The sequence below is a fragment of the Ptychodera flava genome, assembly GCF_041260155.1.
Source record: "Ptychodera flava strain L36383 chromosome 3 unlocalized genomic scaffold, AS_Pfla_20210202 Scaffold_26__1_contigs__length_13983176_pilon, whole genome shotgun sequence".
Lineage (NCBI taxonomy): Eukaryota > Metazoa > Hemichordata > Enteropneusta > Ptychoderidae > Ptychodera > Ptychodera flava.
The window spans coordinates 2,553,050-2,571,414 of NW_027248280.1; the positions used below are offsets into that span (position 1 = coordinate 2,553,050).

Genomic DNA, 18,365 nt, shown 5'->3' on the forward strand with positions numbered 1-18,365 from the left:
CGCTCTGACATTTTTGTTGATGAGCACTATTGCACTCTAATGGACATGGAAGATTCATTCCTGTGGAAACCACATGACTGTGTGAACGAGCTGCGTGTCTACCCAACCATTTGTCAAAAAGGTATAGATGTTTAACTTTATGTGGTACTTTCCAGCAAATTTCAAAAGCACTTCTAGATTCACCCTTTAGTTTGAACTTTGCCGAAAAACGTATGGTATTTTTGAGTCAACAATCATAAATATTGGCTTGAAATCATTGGCAAAATAGAGCATTTGCTTACAGGTATGCAATCATAACCCATCTTTTTGTTATTTAGACGTTAATGAATGCCTACTGAAACCAGGCTGTTCTCACAGTTGTGTCAATACCCCTGGTAGTTACTACTGCGCGTGCCCAGATGGTTTCATGTTAAACCCAGAGAACCGTAAAGAATGCACAGGTAAGTTAACTCTCGACATGACTATTGTGTAACTATCCGTCATCGAAGTATCTTCAACTTCTTCAGACTACGATTTTTACAAAAACTGTACCTCAGTATTTCTGAAATTATTTGTAAGGATATAGATGCAGTAAATACCGTCGCTGTAAGAACCCGTACTTGTTTAAAAAGTATTATTTTTCTTTTTACATTCAGCGATCTGTGCTTCTGATGATCAAGATTCCTATACAAGTGAATTGATAACATCGCATGTACCTGTGCAGTGCGACACGCTGGTCGAAGAAGCAACGTGTGACCCTGGCATATCTGGGTGGAGTGATTTTGAGCTGAACTCAACCTTCGGATATATACAAGTGTCAAGTTACCCGCCGTGGTACAACATAAATTCCACTTGCTATTACCGGATAACAGTTGGATATAACAAGGCCATTAGGTAATGAGCTCAGGTCCTCATGTGTTCAAGTTCAATAAACATAATAAGGTTGTGGGAGACACGATTTGCTATATCTGGGAGATTCAGCAAGACTAAGGTTTAAAATGTATGCGTCATATTACTGTACAGTTCAAATGGAACCATCATATTTTTACACTGACCTTAAAAATTGTAGATTATTTGTACTTCCTCTTCTAATGCGAGACAGAGCCCCGCCTCCACAGCATCAAGAGCACTGACATTGTCACGTGGATTGTATCATGCAGAGCGGGATATTGCGTATTTCCGCGTTTTGTTTCTCTGTTTTCGCTGTCTTGTTTTATTTGACAATTGAATATTCGTCAACGTTCACTCACTTCTTCCTTTTCAGATTGACCTTTTCGTACTTCAGTCTTCGCGCCACTGAGCGCGAGTGCTTGGACACATTAGTGGTTGATGATGTCATCAAGGGAACCGAGGGTGACGTAATCAGCTCCACGCAGTACTGTGGACATTTGAAATCACTTGAGATATTGTCAATCTCAAACACCATGAACGATGTCAGTAAACATCTACCAGCTGACGACAGGAATGCCAGACTCCCTCGGTTTAACGGCTACTTACAGCGAGGCAGGTAAATAAAGCCTCACGGTTTGAATTTCTTCTATGTGCATTCTGTTAATTGCTCCTTGAACTTGAATTTCACTTTGTTCATATCCCTTTTATTTTGTCATCATTTCATCATTTTTCATTCTGTTCCAATATTCAAGTAATGACTGGTCGTGAGATTAACAACAGCATATGTTGTAGTCCCCTAGAGGGTCCGAGAGTCGCCAGAAAATGATCTGTTTTACTATGACCTGAGGAACATCATTGGCGCTGTACAATGTTGAGCCGAGTGCAATACAATAATAAGCCGCGCGAAAAATACAGAATAAGTCCAACATATACTTGAACCTCGCATGTCATTATGATAGTTTGCAAAAAACAAGGAAACTTTTCGTTCTAATTTCACTTTTCCAGTTTGTGGGTTCAGTTCTTGCGACTCAGGCTGTGGAAGTTCCGCCCTCCTGACTCAAGAACAGGGCGAGTTTGAGACATTGAACTTTCCAAGTCAGCTCAAACCGTTCACGAGATGCCAGTGGATCATATCAGCTCCCGATGGAAAGTTCCTATCGATAACTTTCCGGACTTCCGAGTCGTCGGCGACTGTTTGGCGAAGGTTGTCATATATAACGGTCAGGTGCCTGTGGAGAGTAACCGGATTGCGACGCTGTGCGGCGATTTCCGACCAACTGTTGTGTCTCAGGCTTCCGAAGTCCTAGTTACGTTTGACACATCGCTCGAGACGAACTCGGAAGGTTTTCGAGCGAAGTACGAGAACTTTGGTAGGTTTACCACGTCTCAATAAAATGTAACTGTGTCTGACTTCAATAATATAGAATTCCGTCGAAAAGAATCAGGTATATATTTTAAATGTAGTCTTAGCTAAAGTTTCTTAAACACTAACAGGTTTTCAGAAAGTGCACAGTGATATTTCGACTTATATTTCAGTCATATTATTTTCTTTGTGTAGGAAGCAATAACGATACTTTTCGTTTTCCTAGTTACGGCCGGAGGACAGGATTTCACTGTCCTGTGCCGGCCTTACATACTGTTGACAACACGTTTCTTCGCTGTGGATTCTGAGAATTACAAGGCGGCACAGCCATAGACATAACATCTGCTTATTAATTCACGAAAACGAAACGAAGGATAACGTTCATGCAATGTAAAGGTTGCTTTACGACGATGCGAACTTTGGAGCTCTAAAAGAGCAATCGCAGTAATCAACTTGCGCATGCGCACAAAATAAAAGTTGTCATTAGACTTGGATCACCAATGAAGGATCCCATTCTCATCAATGTCACCTCATGTGAGTTCATTACGTAATTATATTGCCTTTTATCAGAAATTAATGACACACTCATATATTTTCAGATCTAGCTGGCTGTGGCAGTGGGACGAGGATATGCAGAAACCCACAAGTGTGCACAGTCTCACGGGGCTTCATCTCTTCAACGAACTATCCGAATTTCTACTATGCAAATGAGAGATGCTCTTGGCAGATCGTGGCACCCTCGATCAACAACTACATAACTCTGATCTTCACCGATTTTGACATCACTTCTACTGCGCCAGACTGCGCCAGTGACTTCGTGGAAATTTTCGACGGGAGCTCCCGCCTGAACTCCCTCTTAGGAGTGTACTGTAATCATAACTTGCCGCCCCCAAGACTTCTATCAAGTAGAAATAGTCTCTTGATGCAGTTTGAATCTGATTCCGTCTATGCTGGGAGAGGATTTTCCGTGGAGTACCATTCATCAACCTTTGAACTCCCAGAAGGCTACAGTCTCAAACAAAACAATGGTAACCATTATTTCTATCTTCTGTGCATAAGACTGAAAAAATCGCGATACACTCTTTTTATACCCTAGACAGTACTCCCAGGCAGAGGGTAAGCCCGGCCGAAATACCATAAGGTTACTTTCAAACAAAAAGAAAGGTTAGAAAAGCCGGGGTTTTGGGATCAAGTTAGAACAGACAGAGACAAACAATGTTATATTTAAACTGGTGTAAGACCTATATTTTTAGCTGCTGCACAAACGATTAATATAATACAATACGCTAATAATACAATAAATACAATAATGTAATATATTACAATAAAAGTAACGGGTTAAAAATAATGTATTCATTAAACAAATTCAATATGTATGAGAAACTAGGTGACGTCGGGTTAAGGGTACACTATACCCATTTTACAATCTCCTGCATTGCAAAGCACACATACGTTGAGTTGGCCTAGATGGCAGACAGAAACGATGAGTGTCGACTGCTGACTTGAAAACAACTCTTTGTGGAACTCGGGACTCGGATCTCACTATCATGGCACACTTGTGTCCATAAACAGCTACAACAAAGATGACATTGACAGCACGCAGAACCAAAGCTGACAGCAGAGACACAAAGCAAATCTCCGTCTTCTCCGCCAAAGCCTCTCATAATCTATGTTCTTGCGTTTTATATGTCCACGCTTTTATATGTTCACGCTGTCACATATGTCCACGAAGTCATATTCGCAACCCGATGCCGGTGGGTGCAAAGCTGACACGCAAGGGTTGCTGCTCTTCATTTCGATATTTGGTAATGTTCATTCACCCAACAGACACTCAAGCACAAGGTGAAATACATTCAATTTGACATTGAATATCCAGTTTCTCAATATCCTGATTTATCACGGTCTCGCTTCTACTGTCTGTTGATTTCATGTACACCATCCTTCAAGTAAATGTACTCAAAAGATAAGTATTAGCAAATTCACAAACTAAACCAAAAGCTAACGAACACCTCTGTCAGCTTTCGAATTGGCAATTTTCCTTCAAGCAGCAAGTTTGATATCTTGCAGATTATGCATGCATGGAAGGTTGGGAAAAATATGATAGCAGTTGCTACAGTTTCCGGCGAGACAATCGAACTTTGCGGTGGACAGAGGCTGAGATGAAATGCGTACACCATGGTGGTCATTTGGTTAGCATTAAAACCTATCAAGAAATGATGTTCCTCCATTATATGTTGACAACTGACTGGTTTACTGGCAACTCTGAAGTATACATTGGTACGCAAGTCGATTTTACTGTATATTTTCCAGTACACGCAAAGGACGCGCCCGCGCAGTTAAGATGTATAATACGCTGTAACCTCCACAAATGTAATAATCTCCACAAATGTAATATCAACCACAATTGTTATAAAATCAACCACAAATATAATAAAACAGTCAACCATTAATGTAACAACCCGTAACCACAAATGTAATAAACAAATTAACCATTATTAAACTCAACCATAAATGTAATAAACTTGAACTTGCATATGTGATCATTGTTTATCAATGCCCTGAGTAAATAATAACTTTAATAAGACTAGTGTAATGTAATTGCATACTTTCCTGAAACTAGGTTTCCTTTCCGAAACACAGAATAGAGTACGTTGAGAACACTATCAGAAAACGGCGAGGTACTGATCAAACCGTTAGATAATGGAAGAGGAATAGCAATTCTAGACACTGATAATTACACAATGAGGAAGCGTCAAAAAAAACTCGTCAACCAGTGATACCACACAAAGTTTATGACAGATGACTCAGAACAAATAACAGAGAAATATACAACCTTATAATAGAAACTTACGACACAAAACATGCTAACGAGAACATGTATCCATATTTAAATCTAGTAAAAACAATACGAACACTACCTTGAACACTGTAGAACAAAATTAGACATCCTAACATCCCCAGCGAAGGAACAAACATTAAAGCGATGAAATTCGTTTCTTCGCTTCGATAAAGTGTGTATGTGCGATGTATGATAGTGAGCATGCGTGCGTGAGTGCTTCACGAACTCTACAACGTGTTGAAAGGTCTCAGTCAGAAAAATGTAACAACTTAGCCGGCTATTGAACCACTCTTTTTGGGAGTGGAGATTTAGCCGACTGGTTCTGTCTCAGGCCTCTCAGCTAGGCGACTGATCCGTATGTTGTGGGTTCGAATCCGATTGAAAACTATCCGTATTAAGTGAGACAACATAGGAATACAGAAAATCTATCGATTATTCCACACATTTTATCCACTGAAGATGAGGCGACTGATTAAGAAAGTACGGCAAATTTCGAAAAAACGGCGTTAAAGGATCGTAGTGTTATATAGTCTCCTCCACTCTGGATTGGAGACTGCACTGACGTTCAGATTACAGCTGTGTCCCGCCATGGCCCATCAGTTTTGTACACAAGATAGGGAAACGTAAAATGCACTTTCAAATATACAAAACACACTAAACCCAAACAATTAAAATATGAATAATGTGTGGCGTTGCTTTCCTTATTACAAAGATAAATATTTAAGGGCTAATTACACAATTGCACGGACAAATTAAATTTATTACATTTATGGTTGACAAGTATTAGATTTATGGGTGATTTTTTAATTACATTTATGGTTACCATTTATTACAATTGTGGTTGGTGTTTTTATTACATTTATGGTTGATTTTTGTTACATTTATGGTCGATATTACATTTATGGAGATTATTACATTTACGGAGATTATTACATTTGTGGAGCTCACATACGTTATCTTTGATGAAAACTGTACAATCTTTGATGTACTAGATTATGAGGAAAACTGTACAGCTTTGCATAGATATCTGCAATGTAAAAAAATGTTATTATTGAAAAAAGTACCGGCCGCCATTCTGTTTCTTTGCATTGAAGAATACATCGAAAATCGATCAAGAGAAAAGTTCCGACGCAAAACATTTGATAAAATAATCGCAATCATACCAATCCATAATCCAATAACACTAGGTCAAAATTTGTAAGACAATAGTTGTAAACATAGACACAAAACAGCACAGAACAGACAGTAAATAGATGGTACACAAACAAAGTCAAATTCATGAAAGAAAGATATATGGACCTCTGGCCAAAAGACCAAGAAGTGATGTCAGGTGTTTCGAAAATAGTAAGCGCATCCTGCCCCACATGTGGCACCCGCCATATATCAATCTGTAAGTCAGATAGGTAGTGGTCACTAAGGCCCCATGTCACCGATGCCATCAGTGATCATTTGTCGAAGAGAGATATCGTATTTATCAACCAGCTTGCGATACCTGCCAAAAAAGCGTTTGAATGTAGAGACAAGTCTTGCTCTGGTGTAACCTTGATTTAACAGTTTGAAAGAGAGATGGCCATGTCTCTCTACAAACATACACGCGAATTGTCGTAATGTAGAACGACCACAGTAAATTCCGTATTTTTTTCCGGGAATTTTGTAGGTGAAAAACAATATTGTTTTCCGTGTACCACATCGTGATATTATTCATTCGCGTCTTTACATCTAACTGTAAAGTTATATCGTCTGAATGTAAAAACGGCTGCGTGAAATTATAATAATTCAACCGGCCCGTTTATTTCCTTCACGGTGAAGATTAGACACGTAGTTTGCATTCTTTATACCATGGCAAGAAAGTCTGCCCAAAAATATCTTTATTCTGGACAACATATTTGTCTCACATTTGCCACTCAAGAATGTCTCATTGTGGTATCACTAAAACAGTTTGTTGCGCCCATTTCTATTTTAGGATTGTCTGATTCCGCTGAGGAAAGCGTGTATCGATGGACAGACGATAGTCCAATGAGCTATGCTGGCTGGTACCGTAAAGAAAAGTAAGTACGCTTTACGTATTTGAGAAGGTGTACAACAGTCGATCTCACATGGACGTTTAGGGAGCCTTCAGTAATTACAAGGGGGTGGGCCGGGGGAATTGGGGGAGGGTCACTTTTTAGAAAACAGTTCAAGGGGGAGGGTCACTTTTTATAAACCTATCTTGGGGGAGGGTCACTTTTGACAGAAGCTGATTTTATGGCCAAAACTTTGATTGTCTGTGTGATATTTCCTGAATAGGAAATCACAAACAAAATACGTACACATTATCCACAAGTTTCACAAGCAAAGAAGATGCAGTGGTATCCTACATTAAACACCTTGAACAGTTAAAACTGATAAAAGACAAGCTACAAAAACATATGCAACAGGTGGATAAGTGTATATCAATTATCAAATGTACATAAATGCAAAGGTATTGTCAGTTTTATATTGGAAACTTAAATTGAAAATTGTGCATAGTTCTCTCATAGACTACCATGTACAGTAAATCAACTTTTCAGTAAAATTCCAAAATCAAATTTCTTGCACAACCATGGACTTATAACCGCTCTAGTTTAATCAAAAACATTAATATAAATAATCAAGCGCACATACATGCACAGATTTACCTAGTTTTGTATTGGAAAAAAATTATTCATAGTTTCATCATAGACTGCCATGCATAGTGAATCAACATTTTGGTGAAATTCCAAAATAAAATTTCTTGCACAACCACGGACTTGTAACCCCTCTAGTCTAATCAAGAACAATAATGTAAATAATACAGCATACATAAATGCACAGATTTATCTTATTTTGTACTGAAAAAAAATATTCATAGTTTCATCATAGACCCCAATGCATAGCGTATGGACATTTTGGTGAAATTCCGAAATCATATTTCTTACACAACCATGGACTTGTAACCACTCTAGTCTTATCAAGAACAATAATGTAAATAATACAGCATACATAAATGCACAGATTTATCTTATTTTGTACTGATAAAAATTATTCATAGTTTCATCATAGACTGCCATGCATAGTGAATCGACATTTTGGTGAAATTCTAAAATCAAATTTCTTACACAACATAGACTTGTAACCACTCTAGTCTAATTAAGAACAATAATGTAAATAATTCAGCATACATAAATGCACAGATTTATATAATGTTGTACTGATATTTTTCATAATTTCATCATAGGCCGCCATGCATAGTGAATCGACATTTTGGTGAAATTCTAAAATCAAATTTCTTACACAACCATTGACTTGTAACCACTCTTGTCTAATCAAGAACATTAATATCAATAATCAAGAGTACACAAATGCAAAGATTTACCTATTTTTGTATTTGAAAAATCTATTCATAGTTTCATCATAAACACCATGGATAGTGAACCAACTTTTTAGATGAAAATTCAGAAATCAATTTCTTGTACACAAATTCACACAATTCAAGCAAAGTACATTTAAATACATTATCAAACATATATAATATACAGATATAACATATTTTGTGGGGGAAAATTGTCAATAATTTGCCTGATAGACTCCATGTATTATGATTTGACATTTTTGGATGAAGCACTAAATCAGCCACATCTTGCCTTCCTATAGTTGCACAATATATGGTGACCCTCCCTCAAATGTATGAAATACCATATCTCTTCAAAATTTCATGCGTTATAAATTGTGACTTCCCCTCCAAAACACCAGCTCTCCCCTCTGTAATTTGTCCCTAACATAACAATTGAACCAACTGTTATGTAATAGACATCAAATCAGGTCCAATAATCGTTATCATTCAAGGTAAACTATGAAATTTACCAGGTCCAAGAAACATATAGATGATGACAAATTTAAAGGCAATGGGGCCATCTTGAACCACGAAATAGTGGTGGTACCAGGTGTCCGGAATGGGTAAGCGTACCCTGCCAGCTAGCCGCACCCGTCAAGATTGACCAAAAGCGACAAATTCATTGTTATTTGGTGAATTCACCAAATTACTTTTGTGAGTCAAATTTGGTATGCTGTCACTCATCATTTGAGAAACAGACAGGTCATATTTGGATACAACATCTCATCAAATTAGCTGATACTGTTTCAGTTATTCCTGGGGAGAATGCCACAGTGGTTTGGGGGTGGGTCAAGTTTTAGAATGTCGGACAAGGGGGAGGGTCACATTTTAGACAGGAGGATCGGGGGGTCACATTTAAGGTACAGGTGTGCGCGAAATTCCCCCGGCCCATCCGCCTGTAGTTACTGAAGGCTAACTTACCATTTGCTGTCTATTTGACTGTTTTCCAGCGACTTCCAGGCGCTTAGGCTGTCATTCATCAATGTTAACACTTTCCATCTGTCAAATGTCTCTAGGTTGGAGATATTTGTAGACCTATAGTTTTATAAGTCAAGTGAAAATTGACAGCTTTAATAGAACTTCAAACTGAATGGTCCCCTCGGACTGCCCCACATGCCTGATCCAAAATGGCGCGCTTTACAACAAGTAAACTGCGCATGTCCAGTGTGAGCTGGTGAAAGTTATGAATGATAAGCAATTTTTTTCTTGTGCCTTTGGCTTCGCAAGGAATCTTGTTAAATGTTGAGGGGATATTTTAACAGCTTTGGTTCTTATAAATTTAATTTCAGCAATGTACAGCCGTCTGGTGGTGAACTCGAGGACTGCACAAAGATTGAATTACGCGAAGTGTATTCCATAAACCATTGGCACGATGTTGCCTGTGCGTTCAACAATATCAACCAGTACATCTGTAAAACGCCCGCAATTTATCGAGGTTATTCACCCTTCAATTGTTGTCATCGGGTCACCATTGACGTTCATGAATAAACTTACAAATTTAATTGTTTGAATGGAAACAATAATGCAGCTGAAAATAGTATTCAGTGACCGATAACATTACTTTTGTACAGTGATATTTTATGAATTATGATGTCCTTGATGACATTGATGTAAGGGATTTTCACGAAGGGTTCCTGTTGTTAGCGATTGACCCTTGATCATATACTTTCGTTCTCGATTGACGTAAGGACACAAACAAAACCAACTGTTTTAGCTCTGGTTATTTATTCTACAACTTAGTTTTCGAGCAATATGTAACTTTAAATCTCAGTTCAAAACGGTTAATGTCATATTACCAATAGATGATAGGTTTATTACTTTTTAATCAAACATCCAGCAAATTTTGTAGACTCTATGTTGCGAAAAGAACATTTTTTCGAAACAGAAAAGTAGACAAGGGGCCTTACAAACTGCTTGGAAAATATGAACATAATTTTTGGAAATATCGTATTGTAGGTCAAGGTAAAGAGATGAAAGACAGAGTAGTGGCTGGCCGTTTTGGTAAGTACATTCTTGTTTGGGGTCAATAAACAGAGATGAAAAGTTTGACTTCAGTGCACTATATCACAGTTCGTCGGCAAATATGGCATGTTATGTTATTTTGGCGCCAATGGAAAAAAAGTGTATGTAACATTTTAGCATTTGAGACTTAATAGTATTACATAAAAATAATCCTTACAAAAATGCCTTAGTTGACAAGGAATACCCCTGTTCATAATATTTTATATTGAAGGATACATTTATTGATGGGGGGAAATATTTATTAATGATCACCATCTTTATACGAGTTTGGACAATAGATAAATATACTGGGGCCATAATAATTACGGTAAAATGAGGACCAAGCAAGTCACGGTGCATACGATTATGATTTTTCCATACATCATCCGACGGCCCAATAACAACTTTAAAAAATCTTCTCTCCTATGCTTCCTCTGTAAAGATTGTGAGGTCGGATGGATTTTGAAAGACGGAGTATGCTTTGCGTCATTTTTGCTTCATTATGTCAGCGAGGAAAACGCGGACGGCATATGTCAAAACCATGGAGCCGATTTAGTCCGTGTTGAAAGCGAGGCCATCATACCCTTCCTAATGCAAATTCTAAGTTTTGATCCCCGTGAAACTGTCGTTTACGTCGGTCACGCAAAAGAAGAGGCTGTAGTGGGCAGTGAGACACTAAGTTTGGAAAACGACACGTGTAAGGTTATCACAAGGTCAAGCGCAAATGAATACGAACTGGTCTTCGGCGTTGATACTTGTGACACGATATTTGACGGCGTCATATGTCACAAATCAGCGACTGGTAAGACAATCGCTAGATTATTTTTTAAAGACATGTTTCAATGTCGTAAATCCTTGGTCATTTTTATAATTATACAAACATACAATCTCTGTAATAAAGGAAGCATGCGCCTCGAAAGTGGAAGATATAAACTTTTGCTCAAACTTGCCTCAATGTAACTTAGGGCCATTCTCTTGCCAAAATAAGGGAACAATTTTCGAGAAACTAAGAAGGTAAAAAAATTGTCCTGCTCCAAGAGCGTCAAAATTAGCCCCAACAAATGTTATAAATCAGAAAAGCATTGTTTCGATTTGAGAGGCAGAATATCTACCCCCGAGGCGAATTCTCTGTAAATCTCAATACCGAGTATTTCAGATTCAGTAATTCCGAATCTAAATGCATGTACAAAGAGAAATCGCCAAAACACGATCAAAATGCACGTAATTGAGCTTGCATTGGCTCGCTTCAGTATGCCGAGATCTACATCTGAAAATCTTTTGAAATCGTTCGTAATACTAGTGCTTCTAATCAGTCATACAGTATTCGATAATAGTTAAAATCCTACGTTCATCGCAGTCTAAAAGAGTATGCTTTCACAGATTCTCCCAGCAACGGCGACTGTCCCGACACACATTTTCACTGTTCTAATGGTGAATGCATTCTGAGAATATTTGTGTGTGATGGACGAACGGACTGTAGCGATGGTTCAGATGAAGAAACATGCAGTAAGTATTTTCCAGATAAGCGCATTATGATATGTTAAACTTTAATGTGGCAATACCTTTTTGTAACCCATGAATTTCAATGCTAATGGCCCTGAATTATGAGCGGACTATTAATTGAGAAGTAGATAAAAATACGGTTCCAAGGAGTTACCCTCGGGGCGTTTTGTTATTCAACGTATCTTTGGTTGTTATATTGCCAGAGGTCCGCACATATTTCTTCGTTGCATTAGAATTGATTGTGTATGTTGTGTGTGAAATAATTGTTGTATACGTTGTGCCGATTTGCAGTCGTCTTCCTGGCTATGCAATTCGAATTATTGATCCAGGAATTTCGATAAAAAAGACATGTCGCTTCGCTACCCTATAGATAGGACGCCGTGTGATCATGATTGAGACTATGCAGTTGGATGCCGGGCCCGGAAACCCATTTAGTGTGCACCCCGAGTTTTGTGTCCTCAAATCCTTAGTCTCTGTGCCCTTACTTTTAGAAAAATGATGATTTTTAAAATAGTTTGTTTGTCTGTATCATTTGCTATATCATGCGCTTCATCAGAGATTGTGTATGTTGTGATGTTTCAGATGGAGCGCAATGCCCCGATGGAAGCTTTACGTGCGACAACGGTCAATGCATCTCAATGAGTGTTTACTGTGATTTCATCCACAATGCATTGATCGTTCTGATGAAATCAACTGCGGTAAGTTTCATTTTACATGTAGAATCTTCTTTATTATCACAGAAACGTATTATGAAAACAACTGCTTTACACCTACGGACGAACGTAGATCGCATTCAAGAAACGTGCATCCTCCAAATAGATATTACGTTTCAACTGCATATGTAAGAAGATGCCATCTTGTTTGTATATAATTTAAGGCGTATTTCCAGATCACCTGCAGTGGTACAAGTTATGTTAAAGTCAGATCGTTTTATAATGTATGTTAGCGTTTCCTAATCGACATTTGGAAGCAGTGTCGATTCAGTGTAACACGAATATTAATGCCTCTAACCTTTGTTTCTCGGATCAGTAAATTATTAATTTACCTTGGTATACTGTCACCTGTTTCAATGTTGTCACAGTTACCATGGAAAGAGAAAATCTAACCAATCACAGAATTTGAGTGGGTGGCCGCTTTCTAAAAAACAGCGCCTTCACATGGGCATTTTGAATACAAAGGAACGCCCTTTGACCATATATGGGCATATTTAGATTACAGGTGACTGTATACCTTTAAATGATACTGATAATGTTAGCTTTTTTAAGGTCATATTTCAGTCCAGTAACACGGGGTTTCATAAGTTGCCGGATCAGTCAATGGTGAGAGACACGATCCTATGTTGAATTTCAGTTCAAACACTCGTTTAAACAAGTTTATACCAAGGGATCTGAAATTTAAGCTTTCGTATGGCTTTTTGATTTTAGAAGTGTGCAGGTTACATCATGTCATGGAGAACGACCGTCGTCCAGACACTCATTTATAAGTTGACATCCAGGGCTAAGAAATTACGGCATTCGCATAATGTTTGTACAGATATTGAATTATGAGGTTAATACCTTGTTGTGATAAGGAATCATCAGGAAACGCTAAATATGAATTCACTTCTTTGTCTACAGTGTACCCAAGCTGCAATGATGACGAATTTGCATGTGACAATGGTCAGTGTATATCATCGAGGAAACGTTGTGATCTGATAAGGGACTGTGTCGACGGTACTGACGAAGAGACCTGCGTCGGTAATGCTACACTCCGCTACTTATCCCTTGCGTGTTTTTGCATATTTTGTGGCTCATTCTTCAAAGTTGAGGTATATGTACAAGGTTTAAATTTCTGTGACTGATAAAGTATGCCTAGATTGTTTTATATTTAAACATCTCCCGTGTGGTGCATTCGTTCTAGTAAGCCAATGTTTACGCTTACGTTCTTCCAATGTTTTGTAGTAAGATAATTATTTTACCCTCTCTTCTTGCATGTAAAGCTCAGCGCCATCGACCCTAGATTTTGGTTAAAGACAAAATCAAAAGAAGTAAAGAGCAACATCGCCGACGGCTGTTGAAAGACCATATAACCCAAGTTAATTTTCTTGGTAAAAAGTCAATAGCAAGATTTATTGCGTGGAACGAGGACGTATTCCCTAGCTACAGTTGATGCAGTAATAATAAGATAAAACTATGTTTGATTCTGTGAAGTATATCTATCATTAAAACGAAGTTATGTTATTTCAAAATTAAGTGAAATTATCACAAATTGTATCTTTTTCTATTGATGAAAATGGTGTTCTTAATTGCAGAAAGCATAGCAAGCCTTTCATGTTATGTATTTGCTGTTTTCCTTTTTAGGCCAGTGTAACTCTGGTTTCCAGTGCTATGACGGAACATGTCTACCTTCTCATGCCATTTGTGATGGTTACATAGACTGCCAGGGTTCTGACCATGAAGATGAACCACAGACGTGCGGTAGGTCTGATTATGGAATGGCGGTGAAGTTGATGCCATTATTGTGCAATCGTCTGTATTCTATGCCATAATATGACATACTACCGGTATAAATATCCGAGGTTTTAACCCTTTCACCACCATGGTTTGTCCCAAATCCATTGTTTTCTATGGTAAAGTTGGACTTGTACACAGGGAACTGGAGGTGAAAGGGTTAAAATGATTTTAAGAAGGATCAATTTCCAAATACGTGATATGTAGTATGGATCTCGCTTGCAGTGGCCAGTGACTCTCGGTTTGAGTGCCGGATTCTGCCCGAAAAGTCCCAGGGGGTTCTGTGTACAACTGATAAGAAGAACGAAACGAACGACGACAATGCATCAATTATAAACTATTGGCGTTGACTTTTCATGTAATGACCTTTTTGTTTTGACAATGACCATAAGTAAATTCTGACTATTAGAAATCATATCATAGAGAGATCACAAACTTTTATCAGTTTCGTGAAGGTACATGTGCCCGAAGTTTCTTTTCAAAAATAGCCTGCCCGGCGCAATAGACATTTTATGGGAATAAATCGGTTTCTTTTTTCTCATAGATTACACATTCAGTGACTTATCTTGTAAAATCGACGAGTTTCGTTGCGACAAAGGATTTTGCATATCAAAGCGTCTACTGTGTCACTATGAATTCGACCAGTTTCACATACAACTAGGCTGTCGTGATGTAACCCATCTGATGCATTGTGGTAAGCAATAATTTTGCTCTAGAGGTACATGTTGAATATTCCACTCTCACCAGCTTATAGGGTATACATTTCCCAGCTTATGCCATATGCAAGAGCATGCAGTTCGTATGGTGATTTTGCAGAGAGACAAAGCCATCTCTCTTGTAAACTTTTAAATCAAGGTTACACCAGAGAAAGACTTGCCTCAACATGCAACGCTTTTTTGGCAGGTATCACAAGCTGGTAGATAAAAACGACATCTCTCTTCGACAAATGATCGCTGATGGCATCAGTGACATTGGACCTTAGTTGGTGACCACTACCTATTTGACTTAAAGATTGATATATGGCGGGTGCAACATGTTGGGCAGGATGAGCTTACTATTTTCGAAACACCTGACATTACTTCTTGGTCGTTTTGCCAGAGGTCTATATATCTTTCTTTCACGAATTTAACTTAAGTGCGTGTACCGGGTACTTTGCTGACTATTCTTTGCGGTTTGGTGTCTATGTTTGTAACAATTGACTATGTATTACGAATCTTGACCTAGTTTTATTGGATTATGGATGCTGTTGGTACGATTGTGATTATTTTAAGTGTATGCATGCAAATATAAGTGTATGAGTGTGCGGAGGAAAGATGATGTGTGATATTGAACTTGAGTGTGCGTGTACATGTTGTTCAACTGAATAATAACAAGAATTTTATTCTGTATACCATCACTTTCTTTTCTCAGACATGTATGATTGTCCGACTTCGACGTACAAATGCCCGAATGCCTACTGCATACCACTGCACATGCGCTGTAATGACGTAGCGGACTGTCCAAATGGTGAAGATGAGGATGGTTGTGGTGAGAAAGAGATCTGTACAAACATTTATTGTCATTGACTTTATTTCACACGAATTGTCATCCTTGTCTTTCTGTTTTTTACATTTTATTCATTCAGATTTGATCCATGTTTCATGATAAAGCTCTTCCACAAATCAATCAGATGTCTGCATTTGAGCTGAAAGTAAAGAGAAATCGATTACGCCAATGATAAGGCACAATTGTTTGTCGTCATATTCATTGTATTTGATCCGAATAGAGCACGACACACCCAAGAATGTATCATTTGCAAGGATTCGAATTGAATTATTGTCGTAACAGATAGCATACCAGAAAAATCATATTTTTCCACTCTTGAGGTAGATTTCCATAAGAGTGGTAGAATGTGATTATAAAAAGTGTTGCAATTTTTTTAGAATTGTAATTATTTTTTTTTACTTTAATTTACATTTTTATTTTACTTTTGCTTTTTATAAACTTGGATATTCAGACTAATGTCGACAGAAATATATTAATTTTCTTTCTCAGAACTACTTGTGCCGCTTGTACAGTATTTGATATCTTTAGGTTTTCGAGAATATATGCTGTTTACTTGCTTGCTTGATTGATTGAAACATATTCTTTCTGATTGTCAAACTGGAATACATCATTGCTTCTGGCTCTTGTTTTTCATTATGTGCAAATCTCAGACGAATACACATGCCCAGGTGCTCACAAATGTTTGGACCGAGACTACTGCGTATCGCTTACAAGGGTTTGTGATGGTGTCAAGGATTGTAGTCATGGAGACGACGAATTTGAATGCGGTAAGAGTGCTATCTTCTTCAACAGTTAGTATAATCTATATAGTACCCTTCTGTCTTTCTTATGTATGTATGTATGAATGGATGGATGATGGATGGGTGAGTGGATATGTGGACGGATGAATGTATGGATGAATGGATCCTTGCACGATCGTATCGGCATAAGTATGCTTGTATCTCACTTCAAGGGGCATAATCCTGTAACTTGATTTTTCAGACAAAGTATGCCCAGATGTTTGCATCTGTGATGGTCTAAGCTACAGTTGTGAAGGAAGTGATATAAATCTGTCGTTGATTCCTGGTAATATCCGTAAGCTGTAAGTATTTCATTAGATGTTCAAGCGAGTATTACACAATCTATAAATCTATATGCAAATAATATCGGGTTCAACCCCAGTGACCGTTCCAAAAATATACCCTATAGTGAAGTATATATGTATATATGTGAAGTATATATGTATATATGTGAAGTATATATGTATATATGTATGTATGTATGTATGTATGTGGGTAGGTGGATAGGTAGGTATACATGTGTAGGTAGGTATACATGTATGTATGGATGCGGGTAAAACTGAGGGGTTGATGAATGAATAACTCATGGAAATCGTTCAATAGCATGGGTTGACTTGGAGAGCAAAGGTATGCTGTCAAACCGAATGCGACCAATCGATATGTCTTTTTACACGTCTTATTTATTTTTCCCTCTGAAAACTATAAATCACCCAAGTGACAGCCATGGCGACACCGCAATCTTTGTTTACGTTTTGTTGCATGGCCGCATACGTAGTAGGCATCTGGGTAATATAGTTTTTGAAATGTTAACTGTAAGTTTAGCCGTTCAAAACTGTTGACTGGTACCCTATTATTTGTTTGTATGTAGTGTCAAGACGCATAATACATGACAGTATATTGGTTACGCACGTCACAACGTCAGAGGTTCAAGACGAGATGTATTATAATGGTTGATATTATGCTATTTTTTGCAGGAATTTGACTGGACAGTTGGGTTTGTTTTCCAGACGAAAACGGCAAATAGACAAAGACGTGCAGTACGACTTAACGGCTGCTGACTTACAGGACTTTCCTTTTCTCGGTGTACTGTAAGTCAATAAAAAAAATTTCCCACAGATTGCGATAATTTGATCTCTACGAATTGCAATGCTCGATAACCCATTACTCATGTAATAATGCAGTCGCTTGTCTTCTTATTTGTTATTTTTTTAAATCTCTTGCGACATTTCCTCTGCTCTAGGGATTTATCAAATACTGAATATCTTCAATTGAACCAATGGCATTCAATGCACTGAAGAACCTGCGTCATTTGTAAGTTGAAAATTAGCACCACCATCGCCACCACCACCACCACCGTACCACCACCACCACCACTACCACCACCACCACCACTACTACTACTACTACTACTACTACTACTACTACTACTACTACTACTACTACTACTACTACTACTACTACTACTTCTACTACTACTACTACTACTACTACTACTACTACTACTACTACTACTACTACTACTACTACTACTACCACTACTACTACTACTACTACTACTACTACTACTACTACTACTACTACTACT

At 38.0% G+C, this 18,365-nt stretch overlaps 3 protein-coding genes across 3 annotated transcripts; all 3 read left to right on the forward strand.

The window, feature by feature from the left end:
* The first annotated feature begins 6 nt into the window (after window positions 1-6).
* On the forward strand, window positions 7-2,024 carry LOC139126153 (dorsal-ventral patterning protein tolloid-like). The gene is made up of 5 exons (XM_070692202.1): window positions 7-121; window positions 318-440; window positions 636-873; window positions 1,244-1,486; window positions 1,876-2,024. Exons 1-5 carry the CDS (start codon window positions 40-42, stop codon window positions 1,946-1,948), a joined length of 759 nt encoding a protein of 252 aa, XP_070548303.1. The 5' UTR covers window positions 7-39; the 3' UTR covers window positions 1,949-2,024.
* Window positions 1,971-10,004, forward strand: LOC139126151 (scavenger receptor cysteine-rich domain-containing protein DMBT1-like). The gene is made up of 5 exons (XM_070692201.1): window positions 1,971-2,240; window positions 2,833-3,261; window positions 4,301-4,510; window positions 7,036-7,120; window positions 9,753-10,004. The coding sequence occupies exons 1-5, from the start codon at window positions 1,988-1,990 to the stop codon at window positions 9,949-9,951; spliced, it is 1,176 nt and encodes a 391-aa protein (XP_070548302.1). The 5' UTR covers window positions 1,971-1,987; the 3' UTR covers window positions 9,952-10,004.
* Window positions 10,005-10,423: 419 nt separating this feature from the next.
* On the forward strand, window positions 10,424-17,872 carry LOC139125728 (low-density lipoprotein receptor-like). The gene is made up of 11 exons (XM_070691827.1): window positions 10,424-10,464; window positions 10,907-11,266; window positions 11,845-11,970; window positions 12,550-12,665; window positions 13,538-13,703; window positions 14,307-14,423; window positions 15,001-15,150; window positions 15,867-15,983; window positions 16,652-16,768; window positions 16,983-17,082; window positions 17,755-17,872. Exons 1-11 carry the CDS (start codon window positions 10,434-10,436, stop codon window positions 17,870-17,872), a joined length of 1,518 nt encoding a protein of 505 aa, XP_070547928.1. The 5' UTR covers window positions 10,424-10,433.
* Window positions 17,873-18,365: the final 493 nt, after the last annotated feature.

Bases quoted from the DNA above. Each gene is read 5' to 3' on its own strand.
- LOC139126153 (XM_070692202.1), top strand. From the start codon at position 40: ATGGACATGGAAGATTCATTCCTGTGGAAACCACATGACTGTGTGAAC. The intron at 874-1,243 runs GTAATGAGCTCA...CTTCCTTTTCAG, and splicing joins GGATATAACAAGGCCATTAG to ATTGACCTTTTCGTACTTCA. The intron at 1,487-1,875 runs GTAAATAAAGCC...TCACTTTTCCAG, and splicing joins GGCTACTTACAGCGAGGCAG to TTTGTGGGTTCAGTTCTTGC.
- LOC139126151 (XM_070692201.1), top strand. From the start codon at position 1,988: ATGCCAGTGGATCATATCAGCTCCCGATGGAAAGTTCCTATCGATAAC. The intron at 3,262-4,300 runs GTAACCATTATT...GATATCTTGCAG, and splicing joins CAGTCTCAAACAAAACAATG to ATTATGCATGCATGGAAGGT. The intron at 7,121-9,752 runs GTAAGTACGCTT...ATTTAATTTCAG, and splicing joins GGCTGGTACCGTAAAGAAAA to CAATGTACAGCCGTCTGGTG.
- LOC139125728 (XM_070691827.1), top strand. From the start codon at position 10,434: ATGAAAGACAGAGTAGTGGCTGGCCGTTTTG. The intron at 10,465-10,906 runs GTAAGTACATTC...TCCTCTGTAAAG, and splicing joins AGTAGTGGCTGGCCGTTTTG to ATTGTGAGGTCGGATGGATT. The intron at 15,151-15,866 runs GTAAGCAATAAT...TTCTTTTCTCAG, and splicing joins AACCCATCTGATGCATTGTG to ACATGTATGATTGTCCGACT.